Source organism: Streptopelia decaocto (assembly GCF_964273445.1).
Source record: "Streptopelia decaocto genome assembly, chromosome: 12".
Lineage (NCBI taxonomy): Eukaryota > Metazoa > Chordata > Aves > Columbiformes > Columbidae > Streptopelia > Streptopelia decaocto.
In genome coordinates this window covers 17,258,694-17,277,200 of record NC_138667.1, presented here as the reverse complement: position 1 = coordinate 17,277,200, position 18,507 = coordinate 17,258,694, and the positions used below count along the sequence as shown (strand labels likewise).

General features: G+C 48.3%; 4 protein-coding genes across 5 annotated transcripts in view; 3 read left to right on the top strand and 1 right to left on the bottom strand.

Annotated features, from left to right (window-relative positions):
* CD14 (CD14 molecule) overlaps window positions 1–5,929 on the top strand; it is a 62,275-nt gene extending 56,346 nt beyond the window's left edge. The window contains exon 3 of the mRNA XM_082063513.1: window positions 4,309–5,929. The gene's annotated coding sequence lies outside the window, so the exon portion shown is untranslated. The remainder of the gene's footprint in view (window positions 1–4,308) is intronic.
* Window positions 1–9,488, top strand: part of UBE2D2 (ubiquitin conjugating enzyme E2 D2) — a 29,452-nt gene extending 19,964 nt beyond the window's left edge. Inside the window, exons 6-7 of the mRNA XM_082063521.1 lie at window positions 5,947–6,040; window positions 7,856–9,488. Coding sequence (XP_081919647.1) covers window positions 5,947–6,040; window positions 7,856–7,901 — 140 coding nt within the window. The 3' untranslated portion in view covers window positions 7,902–9,488. The remainder of the gene's footprint in view (window positions 1–5,946; window positions 6,041–7,855) is intronic.
* The window catches only part of NDUFA2 (NADH:ubiquinone oxidoreductase subunit A2), a 165,750-nt gene that overhangs the window by 66,611 nt on the left and 80,632 nt on the right, over window positions 1–18,507 (top strand). The window contains exon 4 of one of the 2 annotated variants that reach the window (XM_082063525.1): window positions 12,679–12,689. The exons of the other annotated variant lie outside the window; for it this stretch is intronic. The gene's annotated coding sequence lies outside the window, so the exon portion shown is untranslated. Of the gene's footprint in view, window positions 1–12,678; window positions 12,690–18,507 lie in introns of those variants that run through there. 2 annotated transcript variants of the gene reach the window in all.
* Window positions 18,199–18,507, bottom strand: part of LOC309445297 (uncharacterized protein) — a gene marked incomplete at both ends in the record, with an annotated part of 33,777 nt that continues 33,468 nt past the window's right edge. The window contains one exon of the mRNA XM_082063927.1: window positions 18,199–18,418. Within this exon, the coding sequence (XP_081920053.1) occupies window positions 18,199–18,418 (220 nt within the window). The remainder of the gene's footprint in view (window positions 18,419–18,507) is intronic.

The following is an 18,507-nucleotide window of genomic DNA, read 5'->3' as shown; positions in this document are numbered from 1 at the left end:
CCTTCATGCAGTTAGAAACCTTTCTTTTTCATAGCTAGCACGGTCATTATTTGGACTTAGTTTGAGGACAAGAGAACACCCTGGGACATTCTGAGCTCTTCTCACAGGTGTGAGGCAGTGAGGAAGGGGGATGGATGGGGCAGAGCTTGACTGACACCCAAACTGACCCATGAGAGTGTTCCAGCCCATTAGTGTCAGGCTTCATATTTAAGCGGAGTCAGGATCTTCCATTCTTTCTCTTGCTTCTTTGCTCTTTTTGTTGAAGCTGGGGGAGCAGTTTGGTACGTTTAGTTTGACCTTTTGCTGTTTTGCAGAGGCCTCTGGGCCTTTTATCCTTTTCTTCTTGCTTTGGGACCAGGTGCTGCTTCCTGGGACGGGGTGCTTGGTGTGGATGGAGTTTGTGAGGAATTACATAGAGTATCTTTTCTATTCTGTTTTTTTATATATATTTACTAGTAGTGTACTTTTGTTTTATTAAACTCTGTTTATCTCAATCCAAGTTTCTCCCCTTTTGATTCTCTCCCATACTTGGGGTGGTTGGAGAGGGTGTGGGTGGCTGTTGTGGTTACATTGCCAGCTTGGGTTGAACCACGACAAGCCACCTCCACTTCTTGATTACTTGGGTTCTCTGTCTTAGTACAGGGTGACAGGGCACAACTGATACTCACCTTTCTAGTTCTGATATCTAAAGAAACCAGAATGCTTAGCTTTTGGGTCTTAGTCATGCCCTAACAAGGCTTAAATAGAGTTTCAGTGATGACCTGGACTGTTGAGCTTCTGCAGAACTCAACTTAGCCAAATTGACTTGAGCAACGTGTGTAAAGGTGAGTTAAACACTGTGGCTTGTGCTCAGCTGCTGCTGGCCCCTCAAGGCAACTTCCAGCAGCAGCTACGTGCTCTGTATGTGTGTGTCATACCTGCGCGACTTGGTTACAGACTCATCCCTGACATCAACAGGAGATAATTGCTGTGGATAAATTACTGGGCACCTTTGACTTCCTCCCCCTGTTGGCACTCCAGGGGAGATGTTTGTCTGCTGGCTGTGGAGCTGCGGGCTTGTGCCTTTTAAGATGGCCTGTTCAGCTCCTGAGCTCCAGGAGCTTGATGTGCCTCTCAGCTTTGTCTGGGCTGGTTGATGCTCCAGTAGACAGATGGAGGTTTAAATGTTTTTCTGTATTGCTCGTTTGGCTGGTGCTGGAGGGATCTGACTTCATTAATTGTCCTGACTAATGACCGAGCTGCTTTATAGCAGAAGCAGCTCAGCCATGGAGTTTACATATTGAATGTGTGTCTCCCCACACTTCTCATCTGAGGTGTGGCAGAACCAGGAGGATGAAATTACTCATCAGAAGCAGCTGGTTACTCTTAGGGGTGTAAGAACACAGCACAGGACCTGAGAGGATGAGGTTGATTGTGTGGTGATGAACTAGCTGAACTTGTTGACAACTATAAATGGCATGATCCTCTGCACGGAGGAGCTGCCTTGAGACAGATTGTCCTTGAATTTTGGAGTGTTATGTACTCTGTCAAGGGAAGTCTTGGATCAGAGTTGTGCTGCGTTACACTAGTAGACCTCATTTTGCATCAAAGAGCACATTGCTGGAGCATTCTTGATGTTAAGTGATCATTCTGCTTGATGAGAGTGTGTTTGTATCGCTGCTCTGTAGGGAAGCAAAGCCCATTACTTTTTTAGGGCCGCTTTGTTAAGTCTCTCAGTGAGTTTGATTCTCCCAGTTCCTCTGGTTGCTGGAAGTACTTCGTCCAGGCCAGTCTGCAGCCCTCTGAAGGGTAAGTTGGTTTTGTTGTCTGCAGTGGGGAGCTGGGATCACAGCAGAAGGGCTGGAGTTCAGTAGGCTGCTTGGTTGGTGACATAAAACTGAAGAAAAAACAGGGTTTTTTTAAATGAAAGGGAACCTTAAACTCAACAGTGTTTTAAGTCACTTAATGTTTTGTTGCAGCCTGGACTGCTTTGACAGTTAAGAGTGAAGAGATTAGAATTGGCTGTACTTGAACCCCTTGAATTGATGGGAAGCAAAATTTCTCTATTTTTCTATTACTGCTAAAAATCCGAACAGAACTTGTGAAGCGTGCACGCTTGTACTGCGGCTCTTTCCAAGACTTGAAGGGATCCCGCCTGCCCGACACCTCGAGAGCTGCTTTGCCAACGCTCATGCAGGCCGAGCAGGACAGGCTGTGGAACAGTGTCCCTCACCTGTCCTGAGTAGTTATTCAGCCTGATTCTGTGCTTACAAAACTTGATTTTTGTCACCTTTTTAGTTGTTTTATACTAGTGTTGTAGTCATTTGATTAGTAAGTGTTAAGGCTTTGATATGAAATTCATTGCAATAGTACTTGATCATGGAAGAAGGCGGTGTGGTGTTTCTCTCTATTCCAGAGTGTTCGTTTAATTAGTTACTCTGCATCGAAGAACTCCTGTACGCTACTGCTAAGGATAGCTTCTCTTTCCTCTTGCGCTTGGCCCCTTAAACTTTGAGAAGGTACCTTTTTCCAAGGGTTTTTTTGTGTGGTCTGGAGGCTGCTTATGTTGGTTGGTCTAAAACACGTGCATATACACAGTGTTCTGGTGGAAAACCTCAAGAGAGAAACTTCCTGAATGTATTTTGAACAAATAGCTGGGTTCAGCAGGCTATTAACTGAGTTACCTAAACTGTTTTAATTTTAAAAATGTTTCTTGCTGAGGCTATACAGATAAAAAGGGAAAGATGTGAAGCTACCAGCAAGAGCAGGCATAGTGGAGAATAGTTTTGATTAATGAAGGCTCACAAAAATAAAACAGCTGAATGTGGCATTGCAGCTTGAAGCCAAATAATTGTGTCCATTTTTATTCAAGGCTTTTGGAATAATACTACTTATAAAACAAGTGAACTGCTGAGGAATGAAAGCTAGACATAGTTTTGGAAGTGACTAGATTGCCAGAATTCACCATGGGAAGCATTTAGCTACTGATTGAGTGGTAACAAATCACAGACTGCTTTAGTGACATGGGAGTGTGTGTGTGTTTTTTAATGGCAGCAAGAAGCAATGACACACTCGTGTCAACAGCCTCTAAAGCAAGAACTAAAACTCCTGGGCTGGGACAGGGCTTCTCTCTCCTTCTGCTTTCAGCAAAGGTGCTGGTGTGCCTCGCCAGCTTAAACTGATGTGTGGGCAACGTGGGGCTGCTCCTGTGTGGGAGGACACTGTTATCGTGGTGCCCGCTGAGCAGCAGCTGGACCTTTGCTCTGGTGGGGCTTTGTGAGGGCGAGGGGAGGTGTGCGAGGAGGAGCTGCCGCCCAGCCCCACGGCTGTGGGGAATGGGGCATTTTGGTGGCCGGGGAAGGCAGAGAGGACTGGACAGACTTGCAGCTGGGTTCTGCTGATGAGGGGTGAGCCATCTCCTTCAAAAAGAGTCCTTGGGAGTAAAGGACTGTGGTAAGATAAAACTTGAGGAGAGTAGTTATAATAGCTGACCAAAAGACTTTGGTTGGGTTTCCTGTAGCCTCTGTTAAAGGGTGGGGACAGGACAGATGTTTGCTGTTTTACTCATCCTACCAGCAGAAGAAATGCAGTGACCAAAGCGGTGGAGTCTGATAAATACCAAGAACTGAGCTCCACAAAAGTAGCTGGAGCAACGACTGTGTTTGAAGTTAAACTGACAGGCAGCAACAGGGTGTAAGGTGGCAGAAAAATTCCCATTCCTGAACACTTGTGTGAGCCTTACTCAGCGGACAGCGGGAGAAAACCAGTGCTGGAGCTGTTAGAAGGTGCTAAAGGTGCCGTGTCCCTTGCCAAGGGACAGCAGTTTGGAACTGGTGGCTTCAGGTGCATCCAGTGCCAAATTAAAATCTTCACACTGTGTATTCTGAGGGGTGGTTGAATAAATGCTCTGAGTGTCAGATGATGGTGGAGGATAATTAAGCTCTTAACTCTTTTGGAAGTCTACAGCAGAAAATTAGGAAAAGGAGGAAGAGGTTGTTCTTAATCTAGAACAAGAAATATGTTTGCTTAAATCAGGAACACCTTGTTACTGAACTTCTAGAAGCTTTTAACTTGAAATTGATAATTCATTAGTGAAGACCTGGGGAAGCTTTCACTTTTGTCCCACTTGAAAAACTTTTCCAAGTTGACATGAATATTGACCAAAAGGCCACCAGCACCCTGGCCTGTATCAGAAATGTGGCCAGCAGGCCCAGGGCAGTGATCGTCCCTGTGCTGGGCACTGCTGAGGCCAAACCTCAGATCTTAGGGTCAGTTTTGGGCCCCTCATGCCAAGAAAGGCCTTGAGGTGCCGGAGTGAGTTGAGAGAAGGGAACGGAGCTGGTGAGGGGCTGGAGCACAAGTGTGATGGGAGCGGCTGAAGGACCTGGGGGGTTCAGCTGGAGAACAGGAGCTGAGGGGAGACCTTCTGATCTCTGAACTGCCTGAAAGGAGCTTGGAGCCAGGGGGGGTCGGGCTCTGCTCCCCAGGAACAAGCACCAGGAGCAGAGGAAACGGCCTCAAGTTGCGCCAGGGGAGGTTGAGGTTGGATGTGGGGAACAATTTCTTCCCCAAAGGGCTGTGGGGCATTGGAACAGGCTGCCCAGGGCAGTGCTGTGGAGTCACCATCCCTGGAGGGTTGGACAGACAGAGGTGAGGTTCTCAGGACATGGGGCAGTGATGGCCTTGGCAGTTTGAGGTTTACAGTTAAACTCAATGATCTTAAAGGTCTTTTCCAACTTAGATTATTCTGTGAATATCGGACCTATTCTCCCCTTTCTCTCTGCCTGTATCTAGCTGTTCTGTGTCTTGTGATCTCTTTTTTAGATTGTCTTAAAAACAAACAAAAACCAAAACAAAATGGCCTCAAACAAACCAAATCACCCCAAAGCCCAGCCCTGCCAGTGCAGCACAGGCGTGCCATGCTGTTCTTTCACCTCTGATGGCATCTCTGGCACAGTAGCTCTGCCTTCTTCTCCACAGCACCGTAGCAACTGATGGAAGTTTGAACAGATTTGTGTTTAGTGCCTCCAAACCTGGAGCTGCTGTCACCTCCAACTTGGATGTATTGTGACAACTCCGCTGTTGCTGTGATTGCTGAAGGGACATACGGAGTGACGCTGTTGGAGTAAAACAAGCTGCGAGAAAGGGATGCAAAGGAATGTTTGGCATTTCTCTGTGGGGGCAAGACGTCCCTGACACACCTCATGTTGTGTTGTCCCGATGCGCTTTGCTTATAATTTGCTGCCTTCCCATCTCCTTCCGCTTTGGTGCGGACACAGGAATGTGCACGTACTACTTGTAGCTTTGTGGGCAGGATCTGGGCTCCTTTAGGGATGAAGGTTGATGCTGCCTTGAGCAGGATGTGGCATCCAGAATATATACGGTACATATTTATAGTGAAACCTTAAAGTTCAGGGCTTTCTCGATTAATTTTGAATACTATTCTGCAATTAATCCATCTCAACCTACCTTATGCTCAGAAAATAATTGGATAAAGCCTCTTAATTCTCTGCAAGACTAGCACTTTTTTAAACAGTCCTTAAGTAGCTGCGAGCAGCTCATGCTGCCGTCATCTCGCTCGGGTCTGGCTGCTGTGTGACTTCTGCTTAGTTCTTCAAGTCATTACCAATGAGGTTACCTGGTTTAGGGCAAAGCTGAAATTCAAGTGCAAAAGCAAGGCTGTTTTCTGAGAAGACTTCCAGGTATGGTTTCAGATTGCAGGGTTCTGCCTGAAGTAGATACACCTGTCCAGGAGGTTACCCCTTGTGGTGACAATTAAACTTGTGGTCATGCAAAGTTGTTTAGTTAAATGGTAAGAAGTCTTGTTCAAAATCACTTGGCTGAAGTGTGGGGGACTTTTAAAAGATTATGCTGGAGGAGAAGACAGTGGGTGGACTGACTTGTACAGGTGTTTTCAGCTGCACTTAAGCTCTAATTGAGTATCTTGTTTTATTTTTCTCTCCTCAGTACTTTTGTCCATCTGTTCTCTGTTGTGTGATCCCAATCCAGATGATCCTTTAGTGCCTGAGATTGCACGGATCTACAAAACAGATAGAGAAAAGTGAGTATGGAAGCCAAAAACCGTGTAACATTCTTGACAGCAGAGTCCACACTTGAATAGGAAAGGGAAACTGAAAGGACCTGCTTCTTGGGAAAGAGTGTGAACTTTGATTTGCCTTTTTCACTTTAATTGTGGTCTTTTTAGAGTTGTTTTTTTCCCTGGGATTTGGAATGCAGCTTTTCTACCAGCACTGCATTGCTGTAGGGAACAGGTATAAATGCCAGTAGAAGTGAAGGGTGTAGAGGCCTCCTACTTGTGTGGGTTTGTTAATGCATTTTCATTCCACTCAGGGATCTCTCACTAGTGTTGTAGCTGTTAACTACCAGTTTTCTTGATCTAATGAAAATGTGAACAGTGCGAATCTGTTTCATACAGAGCTCTTAAATTGGATGTGACCAGCTTTAGGAGCCTCCACTGCCTGCTTTAATTCTACATAACCAGCAGAGGGAGAACAAGTTACTCTAGTGGGAGAGTTTCTGTGCTATTGGTGATGGAGTCATTAAAAAATACCCTGTTTCATCTTCATTTGACAACCCAAGGGAACTACAAGTGGTGTAAAGGTGGGGTGGGAGTTTGCATGAAGTTAACAGTGAGAAAGGAGAGCCCTCTGGTCCCAGCGAGGAGATTTAAATTGCTTTCTTTGAAAGCAACAGCTTGGTGACCATTGTAAACACTTTCCTACGCCACTGTTCCCTTCCAGGTCTGATCAGTAGTGTTAATTTCTGAAGCTCCATGGTCATCTGATGAGAACAAGAAGGGAGGGAAAATGATCCACAAACTTGCTTACTCTGCTGCATACTTGAGTATGTTAGAGAAGCTCATGCATCCTGTTTTTAATGAGCTGCCAGAGCAGCAGTATGTGTTTTGAGACGCAGCTAACAGCGACTGCACTTCATGCATGCAGACCTCTCCTATTTTTCCAAAAATAGGGGATTTTTGTGCTTAAATATAACCTGGACTTGCTTCTTGAGTAGTCTCAGAACAGTGAAGTAACAAATGCTCTCACCTTCACAAGTGGATTGTCAGATTCTTTAAGCTAACCAACATTGTCTGGAGGCAGAATTCCTGCACAGGAGCCCAGTACATAAGTAGGAAACTCCTTGGTATAAGTGTGTTATGTTTTTTTTTCTACAAATTCTGTAGAACAAGAACAAGCTTATCTCTGACAACAGAAGGTACTGGTATCACAATGACTGCTTTGTTTTACTGAGCTTCCTTTAGCAGTGGCTCTGGCTAGAAAGGATATTTGGGCTCAAAAAGCTACAAGTGGCTGGGGAATAAGAGCGTATTGTGTCTTCAGAATAAAAAAATTCTGGTGGACAAATTGTGTCCTCATAGTCATCGAAACAGCCAAATGCAGTATGTAGCTTGAACCAGGGCTGCTGGGGTTTGGCAGCCCAGCAGGTATGAGGCTTAACTTTAAGGAAGGAAGAATGAGGTGGGAGGGGAACATCTATTCTTTTCCAGAATGCCAAAATTCGAACAGACTGTAATAGTTTCCCTGGGGATGCAGCAGTTGGGGCTGCAGGTAAAGGCTGCTGGAATATCCTTCCCCACAGACCTGCACTAGCTCTGTTCTGTGGCTTGAATCACAAAGATCTCATATTCCTGTTGTAAATATGCCTAGTTATTTCTTTTCCATGAAATACTGTAGCTTTTCGTGTTTCCTCTGTTTGCCTAGTATTTGTTTGCTCTTAAATTTTACAAATCCATGATACTACTGGAGAAAATGTAAGTTCAAGTGTAGATTATAGTGCTGGAGCAGCAATGCTGTTTGGATGTTATGTTGAGTAAACCCTCTTTTTATACATACAGGTACAACAGAATAGCTCGGGAATGGACTCAGAAGTATGCGATGTAATTAAAGAAATTATTGGATAACCTCTACAAATAAAGATAGGGGAACTCTGAAAGAGAAAGTCCTTTTGATTTCCATTTGACTGCTTTCTATGAGCCCACGCCTCATCTTCCCCTGTGCACATGTTTACCTGATACAGCAGTGCTGCGTGTTGTACATACTTGGAACAACAAAATAGAAATACTGTATTTCCCCGTACCAACATTGACTCCTAGCAGAGAAGTGTGTGTGTGAAAAGCTGGTTCTTCAGTCATAACTTTGTGAGCCTAAAAGCATTCCTGGGCGATTTAAATTGGGTAATAAAACGCGAATGGGCGAGTTGTGGTGGATTTCGTATTCCCAGGGACAGTGTTGCTGATCCGTGAAGGCTTTTAAGTGGAATCCTTTTAAACTCATAAGTTATGAAAAGCAAGGTGAAGAACTTGAAGCTGTTTCTGTATTCATTTTATTCTGAAGGACCTACACCTTAGGTAAATGTTATGACCAATGAGATAAACTGTACCCACATCCTGTGTTTAAGGTCTAAGTTTAACCGGTCAACATTTAAATGGATTGGAGCTATTAGTGCATCAAGTGATGTTGATTTGTTTCAACTCTGTCCCCTCCTTCATACTTTTTTTTGGTTTGTATGTGGTTTCTCAGTTAATACATAGCTAATAGCTCTTATTTTTCTTAAGTTTTTTAACTGCTTAGGTCTTTCTGGATGTAAGGGTAAAAATCCATTTGACAGAAAACTTGTGTATATTTAAAGACCCAACTGCTCCCCTGGAGCTTGTACGTTCAAGAATGATTAATCTGTGTAATAAACTGATTACTACAGTCATTACATATAACTTTGTGTGAATAGGCTTTTAATTTGAAGAGAAGTTTGTTACAGGCTAAAACTACCGGTGGATTTCTCTCAAACTCTTGCCTTGGCAAAGGGTTGATTTGGAAGTCGTGAAGCAGTTTGGTTTGCATCACACAAGGCTGTACACCTGACCGAGACATCAGCCTAAGCACGTACATGGAATCAGGATGTGTAGAGTGCCAGGAACTCGACTGTTAAACCAAATAAGCAGTTTACTAAATGAGAATCTGAGTGACATTTTACAAAGCCTAATGGTATTATTCCCACTTGCATGGGACCTAACACAATGCATATGTACTGTAGGTAAGTGAAACCATATGTAACTAAAATAATGGATGTAAAAGGGTAAAAAAGAAAAAACCTACCAAACACATCAGCACAAACTTTCATAAAATGTAGCTTTTACATAATTACTTTGCACTAAACATTTGCAAATGTTCATACAGTTTTAAATTGTACTTGTATGTGTCTTTTTTGAACAAAGTCTTCACTTGAATCTAGTGAAAAATGTAGTTTGACCCTTTTCTTTGTATACAAGTGTATTTGCCAGCATCGTTGGTGTGAAATAGGTGAGTCTGCAAGTTTATCTCCTTAGTAGAATTGTAAACGAAGCCATCGCCTATGAGGGAGCGGCCGTGGCCTCCGGCTCTCCAGCCACAGGGTCTGTCCCGTCCGCTCCCAAATGCATCTTTACACTCTTGCACAAATGAGGAATAAATGTCCACTGCTTTTGGTCTAAACCTGTTCCCCTTGTCTCATCTCTCGATGTCCTCGTGTCCGCACAGCTGGATGTACATGTCTGCGGTGTTTCTTGGAGTCCTCGCAGTAGGTGACAGCGGGACGTGTGGAGACGGCCGCGCAGGTGACGTGACACGGCTGCTTCACTGGAAGGGAAACAGAGCCCGTGGCCGTGGTTCCTGGCTTAGTGACAATGTAGGGATGAGAGGGACAAATGTGGTGTGCAGGAATGTGAACTGGCTGTTGGCTCATCTGGAACTCTTGGCGTTGGTGTGTCGTGGCACAAGGTGATGTCTTTACCGGCTCAGAAGGCTGTGGGTGGCGTGTCACCGGTGTCACCACGGAGAAAAACTTGTGGTGTTGAAGCGGGTGCGTGAGCTGGGGCTGCGAGTGTGTCCTGGGCTGGCTTCGCCTCTCGCTGATCCTGGATGGTTCTGGTGTGTGGCTGCGGCTCCTGCCAGCCCTGTGACCATGGGGACACCTGCAGCCCCACGCTGGGGCTGGGGACCAGGATGTGGGGGCCGGAGTGACTGCACACCTTGTAGGTTACCCTGAACTGTGTTACAAGCGAGCCACCTCACAGTTTTTCGTATTTGGCTGTTTTTTGTCATTGGTGCTTACTGGAAGAGATCAGAGGCTGCGTAGGAGAGCAAGCAGTAAGTGTGGAAATTGAGGATGATGGTTTCCTTTTCTGACGGGGCAGCAGTCACCTTGATGAGGTGACTGGGAAGTGATGTGGCCACATATTAGTTGGAACAGCAGAGTTGTGGGTGTTGAAACAACGTCTGCCCGTGTGGGGCCGGTTGTCTCCTGCCCGTGCTGGTGTGTTTGAGCAGCTCAGGCTGTCCTGATGCTGTGGCGGGTTGTGGAGCAGTAGAAGTGAGACTGGACTTGGCGGTGCCAGGTTAATGGTTGGACTCTGCTCTTACAGGTGTTTTCCAACTAAAACAATTCCGTGATCCTGCCCTTAGGGAGGATGTGCCGGCCCGCATGGCTTCACCAGGTGGTGTTGAGTGTTGTACTGTGAATTAGATAAAGGAGACTTCTTATTTTTTCTAGGTTTTAACTTAAAACCTGATCCAGCTTAGCCTCTTGGGGGACTAGAAACTTGCTCTTTTGTGTATTGTGCATGTTCTGATATAAAACAGCACAAGAAATGAAGGCTCTGCTCATTGCCTTTCTAGGAACTCTGAGTTCATCAGTCATGACACAAACGTTTTCAATCCCTGTCCAATTTGTTTTTTTCACTTGATTTAGTGAAGTGCTGCACTCTGCGTGGATTTTGTTGTGCTGGCACTTCTGTGGATGTTCATACAACTTACTAGTTTTGTCATGTGCTTTATTCAAAAAGCAAATTGTTGGGCTGCTTAGATTCCTGCAGGTCTGGCAGTGCTGTAAAGCTGGAATGCTGGGCCTGGGTATGTTCCGGTGTCCACCAGTGCCTGTGCTGCAACAGAGCGAACCGGAGGGAAGGAACTCCGCTGAGCTGCCCGCTGTGGATGCTGGGTGAGCACCGCCACCCTGCACACGCCTCCTGTGCTGGGGCTGCCTCTGCTTTGGTGTTTGGGGCCGGTTGTGTTTGTGGGTTGTGCTCACATACAAGAGAACGTGATCCCGTGTGTTGCAGAACCGTTTGGTCGGTGCGGGAGGTGCCAGGCGGCTCAGGGCCCTGTGGGTCGGTACCAGGCAGTGCGGGAGGCCTGAGCGCTGTGCTTGAAATATCCAGCTTGTCCTTCAGTAGCACGTGCTGCTGCAGTTCTTTGAGAGCTTTTTAGCAATGTGAGAGTGCTAGACTTTAAATGTTATTTATTATTAGCTTGCTATACCAATGCTTTCACAGGATCACAGAATGTCAGGGGTTGGAAGGGCCCTGGAAAGCTCATCCAGTGCAATCCCCCCATGGAGCAGGAACACCCAGATGAGGTTACACAGGAAGGTGTCCAGGCAGGTTGGAATGTCTGCACAGAAGGAGACTCCACAACCTCCCTGGGCAGCCTGGGCCAGGCTCTGCCACCCTCACTGGGAGCAAGTTTCTTCTCATATGTAAGTGGAACCTTTTGTGTTCCAGTTTGAACCCATTACCCCTTGTCCTATCACTGGTTGTCACCGAGAAGAGCCTGGCTCCATCCTCCTGACACTCACCCTTTATATATTTATAACCATGAATGAGTCACCCCTCAGTCTCCTCCAAGCTAAACAGACCCAGCTCCCTCAGCCTTTCAAGTAAGCTTGTACTGAAGCACCTACAGACTTTCAGTCTGCACCCACGGAATGGTGTAGAAAAAACAGTGGACTAAACTGGGTGTAATCTTGTGTCCCAGTAAAGCGAACTGTAGCCTGTCCCTTGCCACCAAGGCCATGGCTTTCTGTGCCTTTTGTAGCAGCAGCTGCCATTTCTGACAGTCTTGGTCCTGTTGACAGCAGCAAACCAGCTCTGGAGCTGGTCCTGTTCCCAGCTCTGTACGGTGGACAGTGGGAAGGGCTTTGCCCAGTTAACTGTGTTTTCTCTTGTGCCCTGAGCAGCTCTTGCTGGCAGAGGAAAACTGCTCAGAGCAGCGAACAGTCACTGTCACCTTGCTCTGAAGAACCAGGATAAGATAAACTGTCTCTGGACATACCTGGGTGGAGGAGCCCGTGTCTCAGCTCGGAAGCACCTCCTGCAAGAGCAAAAGCCCCAGTACATTTGGGTGGGAGCAAACTGTGCTCCTGAAGTAACTTCAGAGCAATTTTGTTCTCCTTCAGCATTAGGGAAGCCTACCTTATCTCCTACAGATAGCCAGAAAAGAGTTTCATCCCCCAGTTACTGTTTCCTTCCACTCCTTGTCTCCTTTGTATAGATTAGAACAAGTCTCTGATCAGTTGGAGATCTGGGTGGTTTGGGGGTTTGGCAGAAGCTGTTTCCTACAGGGACGGGTGTGTTGAGGGCACCTGATGGAGGGTTTAGATCAGGAGCTGACCTGTGTGGCTCTCCTGGGTGTGTGGAGACCACCCCCTGCCCCAGTGCCTGCGATGGGGTTTTGGGGGTTCCTGCAGCCGCTGCCCCCCTGTGCTGGAGCGTGTGTGGCTGGGGCTGCGCTAACTCCGCTGTGCTCTCGGATGTGCTGCAATTTGATCATTAAATAATTCCCTTAAACTTACTGTGACTTGACTGCGCTTTTTTTTTTTTCGTTCTTTACCTGTGACTCTTACGTGTTGTGTGTGCGTTTTTTTGTATTTTAAACTTTTTTTGGCTCATTTTCTTTCCTCTTGCGGCTGCTCCCCTTTTCCCCAATGATCCGGTCCTGCACTGTCCCCAGCCATCTCCAGGTGCCTTGGTCTTGTTCTGTGTAACTCTGTGCCAAGCCTGGCTTGCTCCCTGCACACAGGCAATACTTTGTGGGCAATGCTGAGGAACCCTGGCAGTTTTCTGCCCATTTCTTGCTGTAGAAATGATGTTTTCAGCAAGCCCAGCGCTGCCCTCTTGTTGCAACCTGGGTTCTCAGACTGAGCTGCTGCTGATCCCCGTGTCTGTGATTCACCTGCTGTCAGCTCTGTAAAGCTGGGATCAACTCAGTAAAGCCGGGATCAGCTCTGGTGCAAGGGCGCAAGGCACATGTGCTGTGGGGGGGAGCCAGAGACATCTTGACTGTTTGGGGGTTCCCACAACTGGCTTGGGGGTTACTCTGCCTCCCATTTGGCATCCACAGGTTTTGTTGTGTTTGTGCCTCTGAGCATCCCCCTCCTTCCCTGCGTGACAACAGTTTTTGTCATATAATTCAGACAAAGCATCTCAGGGTGAGTGGGGATCAAATATATTCACAATTCTTTTCCTTTCTGGAACAAACGTGTTCTTAATGAATACTCTTTATGGATAAATCCCTTGCTGAGCTGCTTGGTGAGAGATTTATCAGTGAGTTTGTCAGAGAGTTGCTTGGCTGTACTTCCTTCCTTGCCCCCAGCTATGGGGAAAAGTCATTCAGCTCCCACCCATGGAAGTTCTTGCTGGTCTGGAGCTTCTTGTAGACAGCAGCTGGGTCACAGAATCCCAGATGTCAGGGGTTGGAAGGGCCCTGGAAAGCTCATCCAGTGCAATCCCCCCATGGAGCAGGAACACCCAGATGAGGTTACACAGGAAGGTGTCCAGGCGGGTTGGAATGTCTGCACAGAAGGAGACTCCACAACCTCCCTGGGCAGCCTGGGCCAGGCTCTGCCACCCTCACCAGGAAGAAGTTTCTTCTCAAATTTAAGTGGAACCTCCTGTGTTCCAGTTTGCACCCATTGCCCCTTGTCCTGTCACTGGTTGTCACCCAGAAGAGCCTGGCTCCATCCTCCTGACACTCCCCCTTTCCATATTGATCCCCATGAATGAGTCCCCCCTCAGAGCAGATTTGGGGTGGAACTGCATAGGATGGGTTGGAAGACCAAGTCATGGGGTGTAGAAGTAACTCGGCATTTTGACTAAGCCAGGAGTGTGGGTTTATTTGGGCACTGTGGGTGGTGTGTGTGTGTTCTCAGGCTCTGCGCTACTTTCCCCGAGAGAAATCACCTTCATTGGCTGGACCCTGTTCTTTCTCCAAGAGTGACCACGAAGCAAGGCCCATGTGGGAAGGTGGGAGCAGGACGGGCAGCTGTGATGATGGAGCTGTGATCCTGCTCCTGGGGAAGCTGTGGGCTCTGGAACCTCCAGCTGCCTTGAGCAGACCTGTGAATGTCTCCTCTCTGCCCTGGGGTTTGTGGAACCTCTCACTGTTTGTATTGGGTCCTGTGAGTCCACAGAGGTTTACTGGCACTGGTGATGGTTCTGGGGGGCTCAGGCAGGTTGAGGGAACTCACTGGTTAGAGCTGGTATTAAGTAGACAACCTAGTTTTGGGGTTGTGTTTGTGGTGGATTTTTTTGTGTGTGTGTTGGGTTTTTTGGGGGGGGAGAAGAGGGTGCAGGGGGAAGGTTCTTTGCCTTTTCTAAAATTCTTCTTTTTTAAAATAAATTGATATAATTTGTAAATTGGTACTGATAAGAGGGCCTAACAGAACAAGTGGACCTGTGTATGCTCAGGCTGTTGTTACAAGATCACATGCAACATGTCAGAGTTGTTGTTGGGAAACACCTACCCCGGAAAGCAAAGTTTTGGAAGAGAGTATGAAGTGGAGTAACCAGGACTGTGTTAGAGAGACCGAGGGGTTAAACCTGGACCAGCCCGTGGGCCGAGGGAAGGCGCGAAGCTGCGGGGATGGTCTTTGGAGTTCATAGAATCATTTCAATTGGAAGAGACCCTCAGGATCACTGAGTCCAACCATAACCCAACTCCAGCACTAAACCATGTCCCTAAGAACCTCGTCTAAACACCTTTTAATCCCCTCCAGGGATGGTGACTCCAGCACTGCCCTGGGCAGCCTGTTCCAATGCCCCACAGCCCTTTGGGGAAGAAATTGTTCCCCACATCCAACCTCAACCTCCCCTGGCGCAACTTGAGGCCGTTTCCTCTGCTCCTGGCGCTTGTTCCTGGGGAGCAGAGCCCGACCCCCCCTGGCTCCAAGCTCCTTTCAGGCAGTTCAGAGATCAGAAGGTCTCCCGTCAGCTCCTGTTCTCCAGCTGAACCCCCCAGGTCCCTCAGCCGCTCCCATCACACTTGTGCTCCAGCCCCTCACCAGCTCCGTCGCCTCCTCTGCACTCTCTCCAGTTCCTCAATGTCCTTCTTACGCTGAGTGGCCCAAAACTGAACGTAGGATTTGAGGTCTGCACTCAGGGCTTTGCCCGTTGGCAGCGCTGGCTGCCAGGGAGTGTCAGCTTTTCTCCGGATGTGCTCTCGAGCTTCCCCTGATACCAGATGATGGGTGTTCTGACACCACAAACACTGTATCTTGAATTTCCCCCTTACCTGCGTGTGCAGCCCCCGTGTCCAACCGAAAGAGCTGGTCCTGCCCGTGTCCCACTCTCCTTGGTGCTGCTGGGCTGGTGGAAGGAACAAAGTTGCCTTGGGCCACCACAGCCAGGAGCAACATGGTGAAAAGTGCCAACAGTAGTGTTGCAGATGGGGGGAGCGCTGGTTTCCTGGGCTGGTGGAGCAAAGGTGAACCTGGAGGTACCATTGCAGAGGTTTGTGACCTCCTTTCCCTGAAACAAAACTGGTGTTTTGTGCCTAACCCCTCTCGCTGCTCACCGGAGGCACTGCAGGAGCTGTGCTTCATGGGACACTTGATTTCACAGCATTGCAGTTTGTGTTGAAGGGACCTCCAGAGCTCCCCCAGCTCCCCCCCTGCCATGAGCAGGGACATCTTCACCAGCTCAGGTTGCTCAGAGCCCCGTCCAGCCTGGCCTGGGATGTCTCCAGGGATGGTTCATCCACCACCTCTCTGGCCAACCTGGGCCAGGCTCTCACCACCCTCAGGGGCAGCAATTTCTTTTTTATGTCCATCCTGAATCTCCCTCCTTTAGATTAAACCATCACCCCTGCCTTGTGTCTGCTCTTGAGACAGCGCTTAGCAAATTTTATTAAAACTTGCAGGCAGCTTCAGAGTGGTTTTGTTTGTTTTTTTTTTTCTTCATCTTGATCTAGAGCTTTGTGAGTCAACGTGGTGACACTGTTGGTGTCTCTTTGTGAGGTCTGTGTGTTGTCAGTTCAATGTGGGGTTAATTGTGTGTTTCTGCAGCGAGTTGTGCCTGTCCGCCACTCCGTGCTTGGGGCAGCCCCAGCCGGTTCTGCAGTCCTTCTGTGAGTCGTGTTGTGCAGGTGGATAACTCAGCATCGCCAGAGCTTCAATACAAACGTCACTGCACCTCGTGTCTTTGCCTTGGCTGTTGTGTGGTTCCTTGTGCTCACCCACCTCCTCATCAGCATCTGGATGGAGAGGTGCTCCCGAGTGTCCGCTCCTCTGTTCTGGTAATTCTGTGCATACACACAGACACAGGATCACAGAGTGTCAGGGGTTGGAAGGGACCTGGAAAGCTCACCCAGTGCAATCCCCCCATGGAGCAGGAACACCCAGATGAGGTTACACAGGAAGGTGTCCAGGCGGGTTGGAATGTCTGCACAGAAGGAGACTCCACAACCCCCTGGGCAGCCTGGGCCAGGCTCTGCCACCCTCACCAGGAAGAAGTTTCTTCTCATATTCAAGTGGAACCTCCTGTGTTGCAGTTTGTACCCATTGCCCCTTGTCCTGTCACTGGTTGTCACCAGAAGAGCCTGGCTCCATCCTCCTGACACTCCCCCTTTCCATATTGATCCCCAGGAATGAGTCCCCCCTCAGTGTCCTCTTGTCCAGCTCCAGAGCCCCAGCTCCCTCAGCCTTTCCTCACACGGGAGATGCTCCACTCCCTTAATGGCTTCCCTGATTTGCCCCCTTTTTTATTTTATATTTTATTTTTCATATGTATGTTTTTTAACCCGCCTTGGCTGGCACCTTGCAGGATGACAGCTCAGATTTTTCAGGCAAACAAAGGAGACCGAGCGGCACGGTTGGCGTGACCCGGGACGGTGTGTGGTGGCTCCAGACGTGCCCGCACTGTTTGCTGTAACTAAGCAGGTGCTGCTGCGACTCGTGGCAGAGATAACGGGTGTGCGTGTTGCCCGGCCGTGGCACCTCGGTCGTGTGCTGCGTGTTGATCTGGCTGAGTTAGTGGCTGGGATTTACCCTGTTGGATTTATCGCTTGTTTGAAGCTCCATGCGTTCTGTTTTTTTTGCTGTTGTAACCCTAAATAGCATCATAAAGTACTCCGTGTTTCAACTTGCCGTCCCTTCTTGGAAAACGCTGATGAAGATGCTGTGGGAGCTTCTCCATATCCTCCTCATGGGAGGACAGGCTTTTGCCAAGCAGATGTTCCTGGGCTTGTTGCTGGGCTCAAATGCTGCGGTCTGAGATGATGTACGACAGGTAAGCACAGACGCTCTGCTGGCACCTCTATTTAAATGATAAAATCTTTCCTCAAGTCACATCTTAGAAATAGCACAACAGAATCATTTTGGTTGGAAAAGACCATTAAGGTTGAGTCCAACCATAACTCTGGCACTGCCCCATGTCCTGAGAACCTCCCTCCATCTATCCAGCCCTCCAGGGATGGTGACTCCAGCACTGCCCTGGGCAGCCTGTTCCAATGCCCCACAGCCCTTTGGGGAAGAAATTGTTCCCCACATCCAACCTCACCCTCCCCTGGCACAACTTGAGGCTGTTCCCTCTCGTCCTCTTGCCTTGGTCAAGTAACTTAACTCACAAACACCGTGGCCTTACCTTACCCTGAACTCCATGAGATTCTTAATCCTTCACACTCAGCCTCATTTCTCCTTTTTATTGCTGTTCTTTTTCTCCTGGCAAACTCGACTTTCTGTGGTGCTGTGTGTGTCCCAGCCCTTGCCCTGCCCTTGGCTGCGTCAGCAGTCGTGTCTGAGCACAGGCGCCCTGGCTGGGCACCAAGCGTGTGTGGCCAGCAGGAGCTGTGGGACCGTTTTCCCTGTCCGGGCGGGTGTAGGACTGTGGTGGGGGAGCTGGAAGCCTCTCGGGGCTCTCCAGCCTCAGAGGGAGAATCCGCCTGTGCAATCACTGTAAAAAATGGTTGGTGTTTCTAGGTTTGGGGTCTGTTTTGTCTGGCTCTGTGTTTCTCCCAGCAAACAAAAAATCACAAGCAGCAGCAGCTCTGTGTTACTGCTGCTTGTGATTTTTTGTTTGCTGGGAGAGGAGTTGGAGCTGGTGATGAGACCAGGAGTCCTCAGACCTCTTGGTGTGAATGGGATGTGCTGAATTCATGCCTTCTGCCCCTGAAGTGAAAGAGCCCAGACTGGGTATTCACACACAGAAAGAAACCCAACCCCAAAACTCCTTCCAAAGCAAAGCCACTGGGTGTCACATCCCTGCTGCTTTACCCAGGAGAGGAGGGGATGCTGGGATGCTGGGGCACCTCTTCTGGATGGGGACACTGCTCCCAGCAGGGATGTGGCACCTTCGCCAAGGGTGCTGGGCAGGCTGCAAGAGACACCTTGAGTGCCAGGGGGTCCTGGGGCAAAAGTTGCTGCTGCAGCTGGGGCAGCGGGAAGGGCGGGCTGGGGTGACGG